This window comes from Drosophila obscura, unplaced genomic scaffold (assembly GCF_018151105.1).
Source record: "Drosophila obscura isolate BZ-5 IFL unplaced genomic scaffold, ASM1815110v1 contig_1, whole genome shotgun sequence".
Lineage (NCBI taxonomy): Eukaryota > Metazoa > Arthropoda > Insecta > Diptera > Drosophilidae > Drosophila > Drosophila obscura.
Window position 1 is genome coordinate 7823669 of NW_024542679.1, and position 24480 is coordinate 7848148.

General features: G+C 42.4%; 1 protein-coding gene across 4 annotated transcripts; it reads left to right on the forward strand.

Moving 5' to 3' along the window:
* Positions 1–4777: 4777 nt before the first annotated feature.
* LOC111071182 (LIM/homeobox protein Awh) lies at positions 4778–22542 on the forward strand. 4 transcript variants are annotated; one of them, XM_022362369.2, is made up of 6 exons: positions 4778–5395; positions 18920–19101; positions 20014–20231; positions 20909–21142; positions 21392–21517; positions 21600–22542. In XM_022362369.2, the coding sequence occupies exons 1-6, from the start codon at positions 5390–5392 to the stop codon at positions 21659–21661; spliced, it is 828 nt and encodes a 275-aa protein (XP_022218061.1). In that variant the 5' UTR covers positions 4778–5389; the 3' UTR covers positions 21662–22542. The 4 variants fall into 4 exon arrangements, with proteins under 4 accessions (XP_022218061.1, XP_022218063.1, XP_022218062.1 ...); XM_022362371.2 differs by having other exon boundaries at positions 20909–21130; XM_022362370.2 differs by having other exon boundaries at positions 20017–20231.
* Positions 22543–24480: the final 1938 nt, after the last annotated feature.

Below are 24480 nucleotides of genomic sequence, written 5' to 3' on the forward strand. Positions count from 1 at the left end.
ATATAGTATATAGTATACATATATATATATCTACATCTAGGTATTAAGTATATATATATATATATAGGTTAGGGGGCGGTAATCCGTATTGGTCGAAAGCAATTGATCATTTATTATTTCCAATCACGTAGTGGCCATAGAAAGTAAAACTCTTATGACGGAGAACCACGGAAAACGGACCACAGGCGGCCACAGACCACGCGGGTACGCGGCCAGCGTTGGCAGATAGAGGTGGTTGGTGGTGGTGGTGCTGGATAGTTAGGTGGGGGTGGATGTACCATGAACCATGAACCATTTAACATTAACCTAAGTACGAGTACGAGTATGAATAGCTTTCACAATAAGGTGCATTAGTAACTCAGCTTGATAAATCATATACATACATACTATACATATATAGCATTATAACCAATACAACTTTGCAATACAAAAAACATACAAGATACAAGATACAAACAAACAAAGTACCAAATAAGTTAGTGAACAAAAAAAAACTGCTCAAGATTCGAATTAAAAACCAAACACGAAATCGAAATCGAAATCGAAACTGAAACCGAAACAAAAACAAAAAAACAAAAAACCAAAAGCAAACAAAACAAAACAAATGGAATATCAATAAGCACAAAATCGTATTGTACCACATATGAACACAGAAAACGCTTTGTTGGCCTAGTAGTCCCCCCAAGGAGAGTAGAGAGAGCGCAAGAGGAAGTGAACATGGGTAGAAAGAATATCAAAAGTATCCTGAAATATCGAACATTTGCTCCTGTTGTGCATTTCTTTGTTTGTTGCTCTGTTTGTTATAGAAAGAAAAAGTAAGAAAAAAAATCACAAAAAATGTTGAACGAGTAAAGCATGTTGAGGATAGGGGAATGTTACGAAGGATGATTGGGATTGGGTAGTAGTGTGAGGAAGATGGGAATGATGGGAATGAACCTATGGGCAGACCGAAAGGTAACTTAAAAATAGAGTATGTTATACAGTATATTATTATTGCTATTATCATTATTATTATTATTATGAATATTATTATTATTACTGCGCATCATGATAAGTCAATCCGATCTACTAAAACCGTAAAACTAATTATATACAACACGACAAACTGCAACAACTGCGACAACAACCAGAACAACTCGAACAACCCGAGCATGCAATGAGATATAAAGACAGACAAAAATGAGCGGAGTTTTTACCGACAAGGATTATTCTAATGATAACGATAATGATGATCATTGATGATGATGATGCTAATGATAACTATTATTAAACAACAACAACAACAAAAAAACAACAAGAAAACCAACAAAAAAAAAATCACAAACCAAAAAAATGTATTTATTTATTTTAATTTATATATACACTAGAGAGTTATTACAAATATATATATACATATATATATATACTATAATGTATAAGGAGAAAAAAGAAAAAAAAGCAATGAAAATTGAGTTTTGCAATTGGGTGTGGGTGGGTTTGGGGGCAAACCAGCAAATAAATGTTCATCCAGAATATGTCCCCCCAGAGCACATTTAACATAAATTCCATGCCGGCCATGTACCGATGATTTATGGAGTTTGAGAACGCATTCGACTGTCGTTTTACTACCACAAAATGATATCCCCTGGCACATGTTAGCAAAGCGGTCATAAAACTTGAGCAAACTGGCACAGGATAGGAACTATGCAAACAGACATACATTCGCTCAAAAGGCACTGTGGCACTGGCTCTAACCCCCTGACAATTAAGACATAGTCCAGGGGTTAACATCTTCATAACACGCGCGATAGGTAGCAGCGGCAGTCCAACGAACATGCCACCAACAGTTTTTGGGCTACAGAAAGAGCAGACCCAACAAATTACCCTGAAATTTTCAACGATCAAAGACAGTGAGAGAGTTCTTTTGGCTGTTCTTTTGGGCAGCCAGCCCTTCGATGGTATCTTTGGATGATATCTTAGTGGAGGAGCAGCACATAAATCTGCCAGCAAAATGGGTAGAGCCCGAGAGACAGAGAGTGTGAGAGAGAGAGCGAGAGGGACCCAAGACCCAACGACAGGTTGCAGCTCAATAAAGATCCAAATAAATATTATATCGCTGGTCTATGGATCGAACAAAGAAAGAAATGAAAAGGATGAGTTCAGTTAGGGTTCGCGTTGCAGGTAGTCTGCTGGCGGTGGCGGTGCCCCAGGCCCGATGCCCGATGCCCGATGCCCGAGGTTCAACCTGTTCCGATCCAAACAATGCGAGTGAAGGCAAAACTCTACTACTGCCCAAAGGCGGTCGAAATCAAATGGTCAAGGCTTTTGTAAACGGGTGACATTTGAAAATTATGGCATGTAAATGGAAGGCATTCCGGGAAGGGCTGAAGCGTTGACAGCTTGAACTGTTGTCTCTTTTTTTCACTCTGCGGCTAAGGCTTGTGGCATGGGGCTACTGTTAATCAATTTAGTGGCCTCTTCGATCGAGTCATTTTAGGGGCAGATGTGGCCAAGGATAAGTGGAAAGGCTGCGCATCGATGTGGCTCTTAGATGTTAGATAAAACCAAAGGAATCTATTAATGTTTCGTATCGATTTCTGCTTACCTTGCTGTAACCTCTTAGCAGCTCCAGATGTGTTCTCTCCATATCTTCCCTGAAAGTTATTGTATCTCCAAGTAACTACATCATATGCCATATCTTTGCATTATACTATATCTTTCCTTCATGCACTTATTCCTTCATAACTTCTTAGATCTCTCCATTCTCTAAGCATCTCTCTATTCATCTAGGCATCTTGGTATCCTCCCCATCTATATATTTTTTAGCTGTCTATATTTTGCCTTACCTTTTCTGTAAGATGGCCCGCCACGGGGCGTATGCGTGTTAAAGCTTTGAGCTGCTGTCAAGCTTTCCTCTCGTTTGATATACGGCGAGCATGCGAGGGGCCATTAAAGTGCCGCCTTTGTAATGCGGAAACATCAAAGTGCATTCACTCACTCACACAAGAGCAAACATTTGCATACACACACAGATACACCACACATACAGACTCAACGAAAAGCCATAAAAATCACTTTGTAGCCTGGAAAGAGGGAGCACGCACGAGAATGGGGGAAACGAAAGGGAGCTCCTGCCCCATGGAGGCGGCGCATCAGCGCAAACTATGCAACAACAACACCAGCCACAGGAAAAAGTGCAATGCAATCAATTCAAAGGAGTGAAAGGGGGGGGTGTGGTGTGGCACAGGCAGAGGCAGAGGCTGAGAGAACTGCCAACAGACGGCAGCATTTAATCCTGCAAAAAAGGCATTGCGAGGCAGCATAAAATGATGTTAATCCTTAAATAACGTGAGCAGGGCGCAAAGAAAAAAGAAGCAGCAGCATCGTGTGGCAGATGGAGAGGGAGAGAGCCGAGCAAATGGAGCGGTAGTGGGAGGAGATGCTATGCTGGCGAATGGCGACAGCAAAATGCCAATTGAATGCCAAGCGGCTTTAAAAGGCAGCACACTCCAAAGCAGAATCGAGTACACGGGCAAGAGATGCTGAAAAATGATGGCTACATACGGAGAAACCCCTGCAGATCCAGCCTAACAAAGCCTAACTGATGGAATGGCCTCAAGTTAACAATGCTTTTGGGGATTAAAAACTGGAGGAAAATGGCGGAAACTATTCAAAGTGCAACAGATCATAATTTGGGGGAATTTGAAACCTGATCTTTGAGTGTCAAATGATTTTTCAATGCTTAGATCAATGGATTTTCTAATCGATTGGTTCCTTGTACTAAGTTTTGATCTTATATTTAAATCAAAACCATTTTGAAGTGAAATTATTTAAAGTTCCACTGAGATAAGGAGCTGGAAAAAAGAGTAGGAAGGTGGAAATTGTGCATTAGAGTGAGGAAAGATTTCTAAAAGGAAGCAAAGAAGAATGTGAAATTAAAGTGCACGACTATCTGCACCAATAAAACATAGTAATCGTATCTCTTATTCTCTGCTAAACTACGTACCCAGATGTAACCTTTAACCCCCTTTTAAAAGTTACCCAAATTAAATTTGGCCGTAACTTAAATGTTCTCCATGCAGGAAGCTCTACTCCACTATCATACGAGTATCTGGCATTCCATTAAATGAAAAAAATACCCAAAAAACGAAAAAAACGTATAAAGTATTCAACAACATTCACAACTGTCAAATGGCATGGCATGGCATGGCAGCCGCCTCCCCCGTCAAGCGGTTTGACCCCAAAAAAGTCAAGTGCGGCCGCGTCCGAGTTCCGCTCTCCATCCATCCATTCATTCATCCATCCACTGGGGCATAACACTCTTCTTCCATCCACTGAGACAGAGTGTGGCAGCAGCAGCAGCAGCAGGAACAACACCCACCCATCCAATGGCACCGGCACGCGCCGGCGCACTCAATTGGCCGCGCGCAGTGGTGCTCTGCTGCTGATGCTGGTGGTGCGATACGATGCGAGAGCCATTCGAAACCACTCAAAATGGGGGACGACAAGCGGAAACTCGTTCCGAAAGGGGGCGTTGCCCGCCGACCCGGAGGCAGTCATGGCAACCAATCACCAACATCCCCGAGACCGACAGCTGTGGCTCGAGAACCAGTTGAGCGGGTTTTCGAGTCGAAATTCGGAGCTGCTGCTGCTGCTGCTGCTGCAGTGGTGGTCGTAGTGGTGGTGTGTGCGCTCTATGTGAATGTGTGCGTGTTGTGGTGGTGTTTGCCGTATGCTATGGACATATGGAAACCGGGCGTCATCGTCACAGAACATCACATCCAATGCTGCCGTCAGATCCGTGTGGCTAGAGCACCGGCAGTTTACGCAGTGGCCTCGAAGCTGTAACAACGTCGCGTCCGCTCCGCTCCGCACCGCACCGCTACGAATACCGCTCTGAAAACGTATTTCTCTGGTTCTGGCTGGTGGCTCTTTTGCGTCTGAGCCACGATTGCCGTCCGTCGTTCTTGGCCCTAACGTGTTATCGCGACACGCGTACGCGTCGCTCTTGATAAGGTGCCCCGACGCCTCCGCCAGCCCGTGCGAGCTCAGTACGAAAAGCCGCAACATCTACTACCAACATCCATATAGCCGACGGCAGAGTGAACTGTTAACGAATGTGCTAATCAATGAAAATGTTGCAAACGCTCGCAAATTGATCCATCGGATACAGCATATTGGTCGGTGTTTTATTTATAGCAGCAGCATATTATATAAGCAGCATCTTATGAGGCCAGTGACAACTGTTGGACGCTTGACAAACACTGATCAAGTCGTCCTTAGATCTGATACTCGCTAAGATCTACACGACGCCACACACGCTAAGGTCCAGTCCCTGACTAAAGCTGGCTAAAGAATTTTGTGCAAAAGACTTGGATTAAAAACCGCCAAAATTGTGGAGGCAATTAAAATGAAGGTGAGTTTTGGCAGTTAGTTTTGGGGGGGATTACAGCATTGAAATGCCCATAGGAAATATGTCTGAAATATAACTGAAGTAAATCATAATTTATGAATTAAAAGGAGATGTAAAAACAAAATTGTTATCCATAATAATTTCATTTATTACTGATGATGCCTGAGAGTTCTGATATGTAAAGCAGAAATGTCTGAAGTTCCCTCCAATTGATTGGAAGAGAAATAACTTAAAACTTTGAAAAATACTTGGAAACTTTACATTATATTACTTGTCATTTAAATATGAGCACAAATCGTTTAGCTATGGCTTGCACAAGGTTAAACACGGCTTGACACCTTAATTAAGTGATAGATAACTTGTGTTAGAACATGCCAATCTCTCACTATATATTACTCCCATTTATCTTGATTTAAAGCTCTTTCAAGGATATATATTCCTCTCATATTCCACCCGCACAGCCAGCGGTGCTTATGATTTTGCTTTCCTTTTTAATTGGTGCACATGTAAGACAAGACAAGTCTCAGTGACCCATAAAATGATTTTTGTTGTTTAGTTTGTTAGCCCGCTGAGAGCATTTGGGCCAGAAAACGCAACAGGCGGCGTCAGTCAGATAGATATGGCAGCGTGTGTGTATGTGTGTGTGAGTGTGTGTGTGTGGGGGAGCGTTAAGACAAAGATCTTAAACTCGAAATTTAGATACAGATACAGATTCCGATTCCGATCGAGATCCAATTCAATTTCAAAAGCAAAGCGATCTGATCGCACTAATAACCGCTGGAAAACGATGAGTTTACAAAAACAGAGACCAAAAAAAAAAACCACATCGGATCGCGGTGAATATGAAAAGCACACAGATCGCACAGTTGGGGGTGCATATCGCAGGAATGACGATCGTCTAACATTATACACAGCACCAGCCCACACTTTTGAGTGAATCAAAAAGTTTTGTCGGCTGTGAATTGAAGCTCATCTGAGCTGTGAGCTGCCATCTGCAGTGGATGCCAAACCAAAGCCCCAAACCCCAGGGCACACCAAAAGTTGATATTCAGTTGAACATTAGCTAAACATATTCTCTCGCTGTTGCATTGATCGTGTCGCCTGGATGATGTTGCTCAATTCCCAATGTTCATTCAACAAAAATAGATTTCATTTTTATCCGGTTCTTTTTTGGGGCTAAAACGTTTAATCGATTTTTGCACCCGCTGTGAGTGCTGTGTGAACCACCCACAGGATTTTTATATATATTTTTTTTTGGGTTTTTGCTTGTACTCACTATACGAACCGTAATACGAGTGTATTTTGCCATGAGTCTGCAGAGAATTGATCATGATTTATGCTCGCCGATGATCGATTTGCCATGGCTTTGTTCGACGAATGTAATTTTCATTACCATAGCAAATTGGACAAGGTGCTGACGCTTATTGCTCTGGCCCCCACTGGACCGAAAGTGTTATAGATTCTCGGGGCAAACTCTTCCATCTCGGATCGAGGAATACCGAGATAACTGTCAGTGTGAGAACAGCGGGAGATCCCGACATAAGTCGAAGCCGCTTACAACCACAAAAACTGAGGGCTTAGAGAACCCTGAAAATCAAATGTCAACAGTTCTATGCCGCTGGCCCAAGACCTTTTCTTGACATCATCGATCTTGACCCCCGCCCCAGTTATTCTCGGCTCTTTCGGCTGCTCAATCCCAATCCCCATAACCATAACCATTCCCGTTCCCATCCCCATCTCAATCCCAAATACAAATCCGAAAATGACGCCACTAGGCGCTTGCTTATGAATATTCAACAATGTATATGATGGGGTCTTTCTTCTGCCTGCTCTTAGGTAGTACGTACGTATCGGGTCGGGAGAAAGAGATATAAAAAAGGCATAAATATTTAAGCGTTTAAATGTCGAATGCCTGCAAAGCCACTATAAAAAACAACAAAACAACAACAACAACAACATACCATACCCATCCATACATATTTCAATAAATGATTTTTCATTAATAATTCACAAGAAAATTGAAAGAAGTGAAAAAAAGAAGAAAAATAAATAGAAAAAGAAAGAAATCCCCATAAATATTACAAAAGTTTTGTGTAAAAACTTGTTGACGCCTTCCCTCTCATATGGGATGGGATCCTCATGGAATGATCTGTGGCGGCTTGTTTTTCTTTAATTTGTGGCCAGAAGTTGGAGATTTGAGTTGGGTTTTAGCTTAGGGATTAGTGAAGTTCTTTTAAATGATTTGTATTTATATACATTTTGGTTTGTCTTTAGTTAATACGAAATAGCAGGAATACATGAGTTGAGAGGGCCTAAGGGTAATTCTATTAGTTTTTATGTATTATTGTTTCAAATTGCAAGATGTAAGTGTAGGGATTGTCTAGAGATTCGGAATTTTCATAGTTCAATCCTTAAAAATTCCACCAGACAGTTTTAAAAGTTAAGCAGAGTTCTTGCTAGAGCCATGTTATAATCATTTAAGGGTTCTGTTATGACTGCTATATCTGACTAGTAAAATCTATAGAAATCTTTGATAAATTTTTAACATTCCCAAGCAAAGTTCTTCCGTCTGAAAATTAGCTGGTAATAATTTATAATCATTTCTTTTTCACTTACTAATTAAACAATTGGCCAAATCAATAGAGAATATCAAACCGCACAATCTACACATGATAATCATGATAACTCTAAGCTAATTCCCAACTTCTAACCGACTTGCCATATCTGCCAACTACTGATTACCTTTGAATGCTGAACAAAACACCTTTTGGTAGATTACACGCCTAACTCCTCGTATTGTCTGCTAAATCCCACACAAGAATCCGCTGGTCCAAGCGCGTGCCAGTTGCATCTTGAAGTATGGAAAAAACAGCTGCTGGACCGCTGCAGCGGTCAGCTAGCGACAGATTTTTCACCATACACTGATCATAATTGGCTTGACAATGCCCATATGCATCCAGTGTCCAGTGCCCAGTGCCCAGTGTCCAATATCGGAATCTGTCTAATTGTCAGGGCGGCGTCGACGTCTGTATGGCGTGACAATGCTGACAAGAAGTCTACGCCTTGGCCCTCTCCAGGCGGCAACAATGGACAAGCCAAAAATGCATCTTGACTTGAGCCAATTGCCCCGATCAGGGACAAAAGAGAAACAAATATCACACCTTTGTTTATGCCCCCACGAACAGCGTATAGAGACAATAGATCTCTCAAGAGGGCCTGCACACAGATAAACATAGTTTTTTTTTTTTGGTCAGTTTTTGGTCCTCTTCTTGGTTTTGGGTTTGGGTTGCGCATGCGAACTGCAATTTTGCCCGATCTCTGTGGCTGAGGCATTCTCTAGGGAGAAACGTGTCAAAATCTCAGCAGCACTTTTAGCAGGTAAATGTGAAAAATCCCCTTCGAATGAACATCAAATGCAGAAGGCAGCAGGGCAGTAGAGGGCTGGTGAGGACAGAAGAGGGCAGGAAGGCAGAAGGGCACAAAACCGCACAAAAGAAATTGTCTTGAGGAGAGTCGAACAGGAGGAGCCCCCCGTGGCTACAAATGCATGGCCGGGGCAGGGGAGGAGGCAGGGGCAGCGAGCAAAAACCACAAACATCAACCCTGTCTTCCTGCGGGAACCCAACAAAAACGAGAAGGAACGCGCGGCGCCTCTTCGGGGCCCACCCCTCCTTTTTCCCCCCCTCTCCTTTTTTTTTTTTTTTTTTTTTTTTTTTTTTTTTTAAAAAAAAAAAAAAAAATTTTTTTTTTTTTTTTTTTTTTTTTTTTTTTTTTTTTAAAAAAAAAATTGTTCGTTTACCCCGGCCCCGCCGGCGGTGCATCCACAAAATAGTCCTTAAAGGACGCTTAGTTGGCTTACAAATGATGCATGGCCATGGGGCAGGGGCAGGGGTATGGCAGGGGCAGACGTAGCAAATAAAATTGTAAAATGCCACAAATCATTCTAACTCCTGTCTCCTGCTGGAATCCAACAAAAAAAAAAAGAAGAGAAAAACAGAAAGACACAATCTACCCAAAAAAACCCGCCCCTAAATTGTTTAGGGCTGTGCGCCATGCAGGCCTCAGACCATCAACAACCCCCTAAGGAGCTCTATCCAATCTCCTAGGGCTCGTACTGGTCCTGGTCCTGGTCCTAGTCCCACTGCTGGTGCTCCTTCCGGTCCTAGTTGCTGGCCCCTTTTCCTGGCCTTGGCTAACAATCCGTAACGACAAACCAATCGATTGTTGGCCCCCCCCCACACACAAAAAATTACCCAAAAGCATCCATCGTTTGGCAAAATAAATGTACAATGTTGCTCTGCTGCCTGCTCCATCCGTGTGTGTCCAATTGTTATTATTGTTGCTCAGCCTCTATTGGGTGGCCGTGCCGGTGGTGTGCTCTGGGGGACTACCTGGGGCTGCCTCCAAACAAGTTTCGATAGCGTTTGAAAAGCACCGCTAAAATCATTCAAAGTAACCTCTGTCCCATAGACCAAATAAATTATCAGTTAGAACTTTGGCGGTGGCCCACAAAAAAAAGCCGCTTCAGACTTGATTTATTGCCCCACAAAAAAAACAAACAGAAAAAAAATGAGAGAAAAACAATAAAATTTGCATTGGGATTGGGCTGAGGAGGGAAATATGAAAATATTATTTGGTAATTTATGCAAAATGCAGATTAAGCTAATTAATTGTGGCCAATGCCCAATTTTTATTGGTAAGAAATCAACACACAAAATCCCCCTAAAAACTCTGCACAAAGATGAGCTGTAAAACAGAGACAAACTTCACAAATGAAAAACGAAATCAATAAAAAGCCAACTTATTGATGTTTAGTGGCTGTGACATGTTGACGAAAAGACAAAGGCATTACGGATTTTCGGTTTCGGATTCACTCGGACTCCGACTCCGATTCCGACCCTCAACAGACCCCGTCGAGACGACTTTATGATGAATGCCTTAAAAATGCGAAGCAAAAAAAAAACAAAAACAAAAAAAAATGCAAAAAGAGGAGATACAAAACAAGAAAAACGCGTGTCGAAAACGTTTGAGATACTTGCGGGCGATTTACAAGCGATTTATTAGCACTCAAGAGAGCCAGAGAGAGAGAGATAGAGAGCCACAGAGACACCCTCTGAGATGGGGGGATTTTCTCTCTAGCTAGAAATTATTTGCACAACTGTCGTTTGATTAAATTCCCATATAAATTTATGCAAGCAATAAATAGAAATAGAAATAAAATAAATAAAAAATACAAATGCAAAACAAAAGTTGACGAATTTATTAATAAAAAAAAAAATGGCAATTGAAATGTTTGGCCAAAAGGGTTGCCAAGTCTATTTAAGAAGTATATTTATGCATATCTTTAAGTGGAATTTATTGCCACAGCCACAGGGCGCTCAATCATACAAAGTAACGCAATAACTTGCCATTCTTTATGCATTCACAACAAATTCGATAGAGATTATCTTTAATTAAGAGCCAATAAATGTATACGAGAGGAGATATCAAGCATAATTTGATGCGACATTGTTACAGGCGATTATATTTCCATGAATACATATACATATATTCAAATCGATTGTAGATCCATATCTTGAAGGAAAATTTCCCAAGTTGGAGTTTAAACCATTATTCATCTATTCAAAAACGTGTCTCCCCGACATGCTCCCATTAAAAGGAAATCCCCGAAAAACAAAAGGGTTGTATCGCTCCCGGGACATGTATATAATTTACAAGTTCGATTTGGGTTCGGGGTTTAGGTTTTTGGGCAGCTGCCGAAAGCCGCAAATGATTAAAACACGAAACAAGTTCAGGAAATCATTTTTGGTGTCTCTAGAAAATCGTTATAGACCGGGGGGCGACCAGAAGCTAATCGCATAGCCATTTTCAGAGTGCCACCAGTAGAGTTTGGTTGGTTTTTTTTTTCCTTCCAAAGCGCTTTTTGTTGTTTTTTTTATATTTTTTTTATTTTTAATGTTGTCGGAATGTCGTTGACGCTGGTCGTTCGCTTTGAAATTTAATATCGAAACGTTGTCTATGCAAATGAACATTGCCACCTGTCTATGTTTATGGCCAGTGGAAGTGGCAGTCCAGGAGCTTCATCTTCAACTCGAACTCGAACTCTAACTCCCTCTCCATCACCAATTCCATTTCCAGCGGCAGCTATAGAAGCCCCAAAAAAAAAAACGGTATTAGCTGCATAAGTCGAGCGATCTATCACCAGTCGATCTCCATACCACAGATATACGAGCGGAGGGGACTGCGGACGAGGGGGGAACTCTCTGTGAGTATATACGAGTTCTTGAGTGGATAATCTTTCGGTGGGAATAACGTGAGAACAGTGTCCGTCTCTTTGTCCGTTATGCAAATCACTTTCGGATCAAACTCTGGATACCCACCATTAAATAAAATATACGAAAACTAAAACGAAGAAAGTATTAAAATGAAATTTATTTCGTATGCGAGCAGCAGTCAACAGTTATAATAAAAATACAAAAAAAAAAAAAAAACGCGTCTGGAAGCGGACGGACACAAAGCCCGATGTTTGCCAACAGCAACAGCAAGAATGAACAGCATCTTGGGGCTGTAAACCCCAACCAGTCCACAGAACTGATATCCCAACCGAACAGAACCCAGAACGAAGATCATCTCGATGAGTCTCAGGCTGTGGCTGTGGCTGTGGCTGAGTTGAGTTTTGTGTTTTGTAGTGTAATAAAGTGCGACATTTTAAGTCGTCGCCGCTCTCTGGGCAATAACTTGTCAACACTGGGGGTATACTCTTGGATACTCTGGGACACTGAGATACTGGATGATACCCTGTCCCCGCCCCTGGAATACACTTCTTAAACTCCAGAGCTGAGATGAGTCTTTGTCTTTTTTATTTATGTATAAACTTTTAATTTGTTTTTTTTTTTTTTTTTTTTTGTTTTCCACAATATTTTGTTGTGTCTCTTTTGGGGTTTGGCATTTTAATGATCGCTTGTATATTATTTCTTTAAGAATAACATTTGTATTTTAGTTACTTTTTTGGCAATTGTCAATGGGCCACTTAGCGCTTGAGACAGCTGCAGATCGCAGAACATTTCGTTATTTGGGTACGCCGCCATAAAAACGTTGGCAACTCTGCCTCGAATCCATTTGGCCGTAAAATATTTTACGATGTTACGCCAACTGTTAGGCCCCGAAACAACACCAACAACAAGACAGTCGCCCTGTGGCCCCACATCGCTCTCTCTCGCTTTCTCACTCTTTGGATTACCTATCTGTGCGACGAGCTGTCTGCCATCATAATATTTGCCTAGGCTGAAAGGCCCCCCCCCCGCCCGAACAACACTCTCTCACTATAAGGTCTGGGTGTGCGTGCGATGTGCGAATATGTTGTGAAAATTGAATGGCATATGCACATTTTGTCGCCAGTGATAAAATTTAATAACGCTGATAAATTTAACAAAAACACGCTGGACCATTGACATAAAGCGGTAATTAAGTTTGCCGGAGAGATGCACACACACACACACACACACGACACCATACCACATATACATATATACAGTTGTAACATGTTTTGTGCAGTGGATATGTGCATCAGTTGGATACAGCGATACAGTGGGGATTCGTTAAGAGCAACCACAAGGCGAGAAAATTATTTGAGATTGGGAAAAATATATACTTTAATTTACGCGCATATTCTATTCTGGCAAAATTTTTATTAGATCTTTGACAGTACTCATAAGAGCCCATTAATATTGTCATAGCATTTGGTCAGCACCTTTGATAAGCAAACCATTTTGGTAGCCCACAAACTCTGCCTTAACTTTAGTCAATGTTCACTGTATTCCTATAGAAAAGTCTGCCCTTTTCATTGCTGTGGCAGTAACTGGAACTGGAACTGCAACTGCGGCTGTGTGTCGTTTCCCCTGCTCTGTTATAGCCGCCCATCAATTTGATTGGATCAATGGGCGCGACAACAGCCCAAGCTATAGACTACAGATACACAAATACATACATATATATATATGGATAGGGAAGGCAGACAAGAGGGAGAAAGAGCCCATCCAGTCCCGTCAGCGACATTACCATTAACCGTTTCCCGATGAAATATTTGTAAACATTTATCGAATTTATGGAGCGTGCGCGTATTATGGATATTCCACAGATGATTCTCTTATTTTTTTTTTTTCTGTCGATCGTGGGCGTGCTCCATTCATAAAGAGCAGTTCGTGGGGTCATTAAATAACAATCAGATACGATACGATGATCTGAACTTAACGCCAAACAAACGCCGACGTGTAAAATGCCATTATCTTTTTTTGGGTAGTAATATTTTAGCATAATTCGATGTATATTAAATACAATAAAGCCCACGCCTAGGCAGCCAGCCCCTGATAACACACACAAAAAAAAAGTAGCTCTAATTAAAAAGCGATACGCCTTTTTCGAAAGTCAACGAAACAAAAAGGAAACCAGACACACAAAAAAATCAGAAAGAAAAAAAATTATTTATATTTATTTGACACAGACGCCCGTTGAAAATTTTCATGGCATATAAATCAACTAAAAAGAGTTTACACAATAAAAATATTGGTGGTAGTTCGAGTATATGTGTATAGTTTTATTTTTGGGGCTCTTTTTATTACGATTTTTTGGGTATAGCCTTCGCTGCAATTTGCTGTTGGTGTTGCTTGTATTTTTTTTTTTGTATTGAAAAGCAGCTTAAATATCAACGATCGAGCGATCGTCAGATTGAAAGGCCTTAGGAAAACATTCGCAAAAAATCTGTTCAAGTGACAAGTGCTCAAGTTGTTGTCATAACTGCTACGATATCAGCTGAAAGATATACACATAGCCCCCCGCCCGCACCCATTGTCAATGTTGTTGCTATCAAGCGGCTTTGTTTGGGTTTTTTCTTTCTTTCTTGAATCGTTAGTTTTTTTTTTTTCCTCAACATTCTCACGGTGGATAGCCAAGGCGAAGAGATGACAAGTCACAACCACAGCAACCAAATTGAGTGTGTGGCAGAGTCTGTCAAGGGCTTTTGTCATCCCCCCCCCATCCATCCATCGATCGAGCGATCGAGCGATTCATTGATTCATAGATCCATCCATCGATCGATTCAGAGTGTGATGATGATGATCGCTCAATTTGCGCAATGACGTGAAGATTGTCGTGCGTTTTTCGGGTAATCGATCTTCTAGGCGTGTCTCCTCCGTCTCGAGAGGAAGAGAGAGAGAGCGCTCTATTTTCTGAAGATGATTTAGTTTTCGTCCCCCTTACGGCTACCGGTTGCAGTTACTGTCGAGATCATCTCCCTTTGGATCAGGTTCGGTTCACTGCTTGACTCTATCACACACTCCGATTTGTGGATCCCCTCGAGAGGGGGCAGCAGATTGTAAATTTTATTGCATACTCTTCAGCGTCCCGCCGCTCTTCCCATCGTCTGTCGTCTGTCGGCTGAAGTCTGTCGTCTGTCGTCTGTCTGTCTTTTTTTTTATAGTTCTATCTTTGCCTTTTGTTTTTCCACCTTTATATGGCTGCCCTGCCTGCCGCCCGACAGTGTTATTTACGACATTTCGAGCCAAAAGTTGCAAGGTGCAAGTTTTAAATTGTGGAATTTTTATGAGGGCCAGCAAAGGGAGTGCTGAGTGTGAGTGCTAGTGCGAGTGCGAGTGCGAGTGCGAGTACGAGTATTCATAGCAAATAATAATCATAAAAAAAAGAGAGAAATGATAAAGGAACAGCGCCAGAACTAGCCTCCATGCCACCGATAACTGGCTGGCTACTTTACGACACCCGCAGAGATCTCCGCAAATTCATCACTCACTATCGGTGCGGGAAATCTTTGATACTTCGTAGGATACGCTGCGATCCGAACACTCAGCTTAATATACAGCTGAGTATTATGTGTATATTATTGGATATTATCAGAGGATTAATGTAGGCATTAATACAATGAAAGGGGAACCACTCCAGATATCTCTTTAAGCTATTGTCTTCCCCTCAAGCTGTGTCACACTTGGGCCTAACTTGCCACAAATTCGAAGCTTCCCCTCGAAGCTTCTTGCAGCCAAGAGAAACCCATTTAATATTCATGGCCAGATAGATTTATGCATCTCACACCCAAAAAACACTCACGTGAGTCAACCCAGAACACAACCCAGAACACGACACTCACGAGTAAATTACAGTCAAATGACATGCTCGCCAAAAATGCCACTTCAAATGGTTGTCGCCTGCCTCTCTCCTCCTCCTTCTGCTCCTGTGTGACATGCCATGCCTAAATCTGCACGAGTACGAGCGGGGATATGTGCGGTGTGTCCCCGTCCCTCTGCCGCTGTCTGACATCTGACATATTTTCAAAAGTGGGCATAGACATGACAACAACAATTGCATCCATGTATCTACAACAATGGCAACAACCGGGGACAAGCGAACCACCAGAAGACGCAGCTAGTATATTTTTTGGTCCCCCAGTCAAGTCAATGTCTGTCTGGCCTTGCCACACAGCCTCTGCATCTGTGTGTCTGTGTTTGTGTGTGTGTGTGTTATAACGGGCGTTGGGAAAACAAATTGCTAAAAACACCCCTCGAATGCAGCCCCTCAGCCCGCGTGGCAAGGCTGCGGCGGCTCCTGGTTGTGTTTTTCGGGCGCGCAATGTGAAAAGTTAAACCAAAGTGACAGGCTGTGGCAGGGACTAGGACAGGGCCAGTGGCAGTGGCAGTGGCAGGGGCATATTCAGTCAACGCGCAGGCTCGTTGAGGGCCCAGCGGAGAGAGTAGGGGATGGGAGTAGGGAATAGGGAGTAGCAGCAGGGTAGGGGGACAGCCCTAGGGGAGTGAGGCAAAGTGGCAGCCTACTGCTGCCATTAAACGTGTCACACGCAGCACAGCGCACAGTTGAAAAGTTAAATGGCAGCGGTTGTGGCAGTGGCAAGGGACCGCGGACCATGGGCCAAGGGGCCGGGGGGCAGGCGTGCGCACACCAAAGCAATGAACAGCCCATCGGCCATGTTAGGATGTAGTTATAGCTGCCACACACGCACACACATGCACCATGTATCTCTCACACACAGATACACACATGTTGCGCCACCGATGATGGCGTCCATATTGCACATTTCTTCTGTCAGATTTCAATGGAATTTCAACCTCAGCCCCCCCTCCTTCCAGCCCACAGCCAGAGGGCCAGGGCCCTGCCGCAGATACATTTGTATCTGATAGTTTTTGTGTGTGGCGTGGACTGTCATAAATTATTCTCATAGATATCTATTACGACGAGTACCCGATATCGCTCTGGCTCTAGCTCTGGCTTCTGGGTTTTCACCTTTCGGTTGTGTGTGTGTGTGTTTTTTTTTTTTTGTTTCTTTCGGTTCGTTTATTGTTTTATTAATTGCTTTAGTCGCAGCTTTCGGGGCAGCCCTTTGATCTGCTGCGCCCGCTTTGGGCCTTTGGGCCTAGTCACGGCCACAAGTTTCTGTTTAAATATGTATTTATTTGCTTAAATTTATACTCGGTATTTATTCCCTGTCAATGGCACTTTTCCGTTTGTGGTTGCCGGCAAAAAACGAAAGAGAGAGAGACACATTCGTCAGCCAGGTTAACATCGGCTTCCGTTCAAAGCTAAACGACAATTGTTTTGCCAACAAGCAATTTACCGAGTAAGTATATCATAATAAAAAAAAAAAAAGCAGCAAGCAAGTATAGCAAAGCTAGCCGAAGGAGTCGAAGCAGAGTATACCCTTGCGGATGCATATTTTTTTATTCCAGAAAATGAACTGAATAATGAATGAATAATGAATAATCTAGAATAAACCCCCCATAATCAAATGACAAATTCTTACCTTCTCATCCTTTCGTGCATCGCAGCACAGTTCTCATCCAAATCGTAATACCCTCTTCTAGGGTGTTTTCAAAATAAAACCATTTTGTTGTGATTAATGGAAAAACAATTTGTGGCCGTTCCCGTCGCGGTTTATTTGGCTTTTCTTTCTCTCTCTCACTCTGGCGCTTTTTTTATTAATGACTGAAAAAAACGAGTACATACATGCATGCAAAATGCTGGCCATTAATTAAATGCTTCAAGTATTGCATTGAATTTCATACAGAACAGACAGAACAGACGAAAATGCGCTCCGAAATTACACATCAAAATCAACCAATAACCAGATCAAGTAATTGAAATGTTTTCTGTGCCATCAAGTGAGGGATAATGAGAGGGAATTATCATTCAAGTTGAAATGTTCTCGCAATGGCAGTTCACTTGGTGGACAGACTAATGGGAAAAGAATTACGTAAAGTGATTGATAGATGAATTGTTGGGAAATTTCGGGGAGCATATACACATATAGGAGTATGAGAATTCTTCAGATATATGGAAAAGTTTTGTAGGCCATTTATCTTAATTTCTATATTATATTATATTTTTTCTATATTATTTATATCATACGAAGCTAGAGAACCATTGACACTCATTGCCATCATAATCCCCTATACTAAACCTTGAAATTGAACCCCAGTACATATTTGAAATAATAACTTTGCATACCCATAACGACTATATTTAATATTCCCCTGAGCTGAATTATACATTTTGTGGATAATACGCTCCTAATTGAAGCTCTCCATAAATAAGTGACTGCAATTTGATGCAGATTTTTTACAGCTGTTAAAATAATTGTTGAAATCGACACTTGCCATCGCAGCACACTAAAAATCAATTAAAAAATACCTCCATGTTTTTTTTTTTGGTTGAGTTTCGGTTTTGGTTTTGGTTTCGGTTCGGTGTCTTTTGGTACTTTATGAAATGTAATAAAATTTGTTTGAAACACTCATTTAAAACGGCGTAACATGCAGGCGAGATCATCTTGAATATTCATTAGATCGATCGATCGTTCGGCCAGATGGGTCTATAAATTTCACATTTTGGGAGTAGACCTGGTAGACCTGAAGCAGTTGCCGTCGCGCCAGCAACAATGCGGGGCAACAAACAATTAGCATAACATTTTTAAATTTATGGTTCAATTTTTGGAAAAAGAGCAAAAAAAAAACAAACAAAAAAAGCACCAAAAAAAAAAAGGCAAAGGAAGAAACTCGTCTGTGATAAGATTTAACCGATGCGATGCTGCTATTGGCGCTGATCTTTTGTGGCTATTGAGATTTTTTGTTTTGTTTTTATAAATATACATAAGTTAAATGCTGCAGCCGAGAAATAAAACAGAAGCCGCCGGGACATTTGGCAGATTTATTGAACGATTTCATTTGAAGGCACAACAAAAGAAGAAACAGTCCGACGGAGGCGCTACGCTTTTCGGCTACAGAGATCGTACTACGCGGCATCCAAAACCGATCCCATTCGAACCCATTCGATTCGATCCGATCCGATCCGGTTCTGTGTGTGTGTGTAGTGCGGTGTCCGATCAAAAAGCCAAAGACAATTTGCATAGAACAGATGAAGATCGATATGCATTATAGACTATACGAGCTACATATAGCTAAAAGTTCTAACTAATAATCCACTATTTGTTTTCTGTTTGTTTGTTTGTTGTTACAGACTGAGCTGCGTTCCTGCGCAGCGTGTGGCGAACCAATCTCGGATCGATTCTTTCTCGAGGTTGGCGGCTGCTCGTGGCACGCCCATTGCCTCAGATGCTGCATGTGCATGTGCCCCTTGGACCGCCAGCAGTCGTGCTTCATCCGGGAAAGGCAGGTCTACTGCAAGGCCGACTACAGCAAGTGAGTTCCATCATCTATAGTACTTATGCATATTCCTCAATGAACTTTCCCCGTGGTATGCGCGTATTTTGGTATTTTATTATTGGGAAATTCCAATTGATTTTCCATCTCTCGTATTGGGTGTGTGTGTGTGCACAAGTGTTTTCCAAATAGTTTTCCCACACATCTTCCAGGGTTCCAGAGAGATAATTGTAACAATTCGACAACGTTTGCGACTTAATCCATAAAGTCAACAACGACAAAAAAGATGCAGCAGCCGCAGCCGCAGCCAAAATGAAAACTTTTCCAACACAATTGCAGCTTGCAAGCAAATGTATCTTACGGATACATTTATACACAGAAAGATACAGCCAGAGATAGATGGTATGGTAGTTGGTGGGGTGGGGGGGCAGAAAAAGAGAGTCGTAGGAAAACGGTGTCGACGTCGAACCAAATGAAAATAAACAAACAGACGCGCCGTGAGATGCTGTAAAAATATTTATTTTTCAAGTTAAGAATTTTAAGTGTGCATTGCCCGATGGAGACATCATACAACAGGGGCTCCAGCTCCATCTGCTACTCAAAGCCAGGTCCAGGTCCACAAACTCACGTCCGAGTCATGCTCCACACACACACACACACACACACACAACACCCCCCTCCCAGACCATACATTGTTGGGGGCTGTTGTAAAAATAAGCTTAAAGGCTAACAATAAGCTACCAAAAGTTGCCAACTCATTTGGAAAAACGCTGCCCAGGGGTGAGAGAGAGAGAGAGAGAGGCAGCGAGCAGACCCCACCCCACTATGTACTTCCGCTTGGAAAATCAATCTTCAATATATATTCCAAACCTATAACAAAACTGAAAACTGATTACAATATCCGCTCTCTCTCTCTTTCGTTGTTTTTTTTATGTTTTGTTTTAATTACAGAAGTTTTGGCGCCAAATGTTCGAAATGCTGTCGCGGCATCTCCGCCTCGGACTGGGTGAGACGTGCCAGGGATTTGGTCTTTCATCTGGCCTGCTTTGCCTGCGATCAGTGTGGACGCCAACTGTCCACCGGGGAACAGTTTGCCCTCATGGATGACCGGGTGCTCTGCAAGGCTCATTATCTGGAAACGGTCGAGGGTGGCACCACCTCAAGTGACGGTAAGCGAATTGAAATCACAAAACATAAAACAGAACAGAACAGAACAGAGCCCCTAAAGAGCATAAAACATCAACGCAAAAACAAAAACAAAGCAACAACAAGTTGAAAACAAGTTGAAAACATGATGCACGCTTCAGTGGCCGGAATCGGTTGCCAATTTGGAACGCTTCACTGTTTTTAAGTACAGTGAAAACAGAGCAACAGAGGAAGAACTTAGCGCCAGTCGGTCGCCAGTAGTCAGTGGCCAGTAGCCAAGAGCCAAGAGCCAAGACCAGACCTGAACCGACCTTCTTCCCCTGATGAAATCGTGTCACAATCGTAAAACACAAACCAAACTCTTCATCTCCAGCCAGGTCAGGTCTGGCTCTGGCTCTGGCTCTACCTCTGCCTCTGAGACGACGTGATCGGCTTGAGAATGTCGTTTCCCTCCCCCCTTCCCCTTCCATTCTACACTCTGCATGGCGAGACCACCAAGATGTTGCGTCTGTAAAGTACTATAAACTATAAACACTTTTTGACATTTTCAATTTGGTTGGATGTCAAAATGCTTTTAGAAGCCCCAGTAGTCCAGTAGTTGGAGCCCATAAGTCGTCTCGTCTGCCCTACGGAATATCCATTTATGATTCTCTGTTCTCATTCGAATTCTCTGTTCTGTTTTCTTGACTCTTTTTTACAGAGGGCTGTGATGGTGATGGTTATCACAAGAGTAAAACGAAACGGGTACGCACCACCTTCACCGAGGAGCAATTGCAAGTGCTGCAGGCCAACTTTCAGATTGACAGTAATCCGGATGGCCAGGATTTGGAGCGCATTGCATCGGTGACCGGTCTGAGCAAGCGTGTGACGCAAGTGTGGTTCCAGAATTCGCGTGCGCGTCAGAAAAAACACATACATGCTGGTAAGAATAAAAGTAAGTAGTGGATTAGTGCAGCATGCTCTCCCCTCCCCCACCCCCCCCTAGAACCAACCACACCACAACCCTCCAAGAAACCAAAAGTAGTACCCACTAGAATCCACTATCCCAGTATCCTGTACAAGTAGACAGCCAGTTAGAAGTATCCTCCAAGAAGAAATGATTATAAGATGCTAACACCCAGTATTCACAATTTTTTCTATTTTTTTTTTTTTTCTCCTTTCAACAAACGATTTTTGATTGCAGTACGCGAACCGGAAGGAAGCTCATTTGCGCGTCATATTAACCTGCAGTTAACGTATTCATTTCAGAATAACGCACAGAATCCAATGCATATGAACGGCTCCAAAGCGGGTCTATACCCGACGCATGGTAAGCCAGTAGTTCCTAGGCCAAGTCATTTCACCGTTAAGCATTGACAAATTCCTAATTGAATGATTTTTGTTTGCCACAGAATCCTCCATGGATGAGATGTCGCAGGACTCGAATGTGCATTGCATGCCCAGTGAGGTGTGACTAGAGCAGTCCTCGCCAGCACGAGCCCATCGCTAGCGGGGCACGCCTCTACGTGTATCCAAAGGGATAGATATACACAGATACACACACACTCAAAGCACACCATCAAGAAACAAAAACAAAAAGAAATGAATGAAAACGCTAAACGTCCTTTCCTAGTCAAAATTTTATGTGAACGCTTGCATATGAAATGAAAAGAACCCAGCAAAAAACAAAAAGTACATGATACCATAGCATTCCCCCCCTCCCAGTTAGGCTTTGAGCATACTCCATCAAGCATCGTACCCAGAAATCTCATCCCACAAACAGAAAGACAAACAAACAAACAAACAAACAAACAAACAAACATTCCTGCATTGTAGTGTAAGAAGCTGCAGAGCTTAGTTAATTTAATTTAAATGAAATTTAAATTTAATTTAGTTTAATATTCGATAGTGGCTAAGTGTTTCGCCCTCCCCTCCCCAACCACCCCCCCTCGTACATAAATGGATCTATCATTTTTGTTGTTTTATAAGATTTGAAGGTTGATAAACTGCTTGCCAAGGCTCCTGTAATATATTTATATATATATATGTATATGTATATGCCTATCCTATATCATTATCTTATCGTATACCTACCATGAGAAACGTTGTTATTGTTTATTTTCTTGTTTTTTAAATGTATAAAAATCGCTATAAATATATAAACTATATTTGTAGCTGTAGCTGCCCAGCACAGGCATTTTGTAAATAATAATGATAGCCACAATGGATACGAAAATGAAAAAAAAAAGAAAAGAAAAAACTAACATTTAGTTAACACAAATTATAATGAAATACAATTAATGATGAACCGAAATCAATTAAAAAGAAATGAATGGAAAAAAACAAAACATTTTATAAAAGAAATTCGAATGCATTTTTCTTGAAATGAAATTGGAATTTTTTTTGCAGCTCAAACAACGAAGATTAAATCAAAGAGAACGTTTAGTACATAAACTGGATCACTTTCCCTTTATAATTCTTTTGTTAGGCCTCAATTTCTATCACTCCTCTCTCCTCGACAATATCATTTGCTAATGCTAATGCCACGAACGATCTCTTTGGGCAACACTCGAAATCAATTTCCGGTGCAGCTTCATCATCAACCTGTAGCTGTAGCTGTAGCTGTACCTGTACCGGTATACCTCTGCCCATTCACCGATGGATCAACTAAAGCATCTACAGCAGACAGTGTGACGACGATCTTGGCCCTCAATCTCATCGCCCATCAACCCATCTGCTGCACTTGGGACGATCGGACACTCATGTTGCCAGTCATGTGGTTGGATTCTAGTGTTGCACTTCAAGTTTGGGCGTTAAGTGCACAGAGAGGGACGAGTGCGAGTGCGAGTATTAATTGAATTATAAGCCTAGATTATGCAAAGATTTCCTGCCTGCAGCAGCCACACAGCCACAGCAGCAGCAGCAGCAAAAGCAGCAGCTGTTCGGATAAAGCAATTTGTGTGTTGGAAGATCATCATGATGATCATGCTTATTGGGATCGCTTGACGGGGGTATCATACGTAAAGGGCTATATGAGAAGGCGGTTTCGAATGACTTGGACATTTGGAGAGGACAGGGCAGCGACAGGGTCTCTGGTCTGTGGCCTGGACTGGTCTGCTGGGGCACTGCACTTGTTTGTAATTTCTGTTGTTGGTTTATAATTGTGCGATCGCATTGCAGACGAGGCAGAAGGGCTTTCCACAGCACGTTACAAAAATATCAACAAATCGTCATCATTAATAATGATCACTCCGGGCTACAGACTTGAAAACACGGGTTGCTATCAGTGCGACGAGTATTATACACATATCGTATACGTTTTTTTTTTGTTGTTGTTGTGATTCGGTCTCCGGCTTCTCGCTTCATTTGTCAAATTTCACCGCGCCCCCAAAAGATCTCCCGAGAGACCGATAGAGAGAGAGAGAGAGAGAGAGAAAGAAGGAGAGCGAGAGAAAGACATCTGAGATCTTGAGATCTGTTGCCTGGTTGCTGTTGTTTTTGTTGTTACTTGAGCAAACATTCAACACTTGAAGCGAGAGATTTTCGTGGCAAGGTACAACAACTCAATTCCCAGTGGTGCCCCCGCCCCTACCCCACCCCACACCCCCCCTGTTGCCTATCTCTCTCTCTCTCCCTCTCTCTCTGTGTTGCCCTGCCCCTCGATCTCGATCGTATCATGGGGATACGAGAGTACAATCCCATGCTCTTCTCTACGGCAATGAAATTATGAATGATGTGATACTTTTGCCATTGAGATGTTTTCACAGTCGCGAGCCTCATGACATGCCCCAGCCATATCTTATTTGCTATATCTACATCGCATTCAAGATTGGAAACTGGCAACTCGAGTTTTTGGCCTGCCAGGCCTGGCCTGCTCCGCGGGCCTCTTTGCGGGGCCCTCTCCTGTTACCTCGTCCGGTCCGCCGAGTGGTTGGTTTTGGTTGCTGCTTGCTGCTGCTGCTGCTGCCGTGTTTGTGTTATTTCTGCTGGAAATGAGCGATCGCGTGCAATAATTTGTAGACGACTTTGGTCTTGAGGCTGAGGCTGAGGCTGAAGCTGTTGGCTCTTGGCTGGGTTCTTGGTCTGTTGCTGTCGCTGTTGCTGTTGCTGTTCCTGCACATGCTGCACATCATTTTTCAAAATCATTCAAACACTTGTTAAATATTTTCTTAACCGATTGATGATGATTGTGACTCGCGGAGAGTGTGATATAGAGAGAGAGAGAGACACACACACACAAGAGACGAAGACGAAGATGGAGACAGAGACAGAGTCCCCCCCCCATCCTGCTAC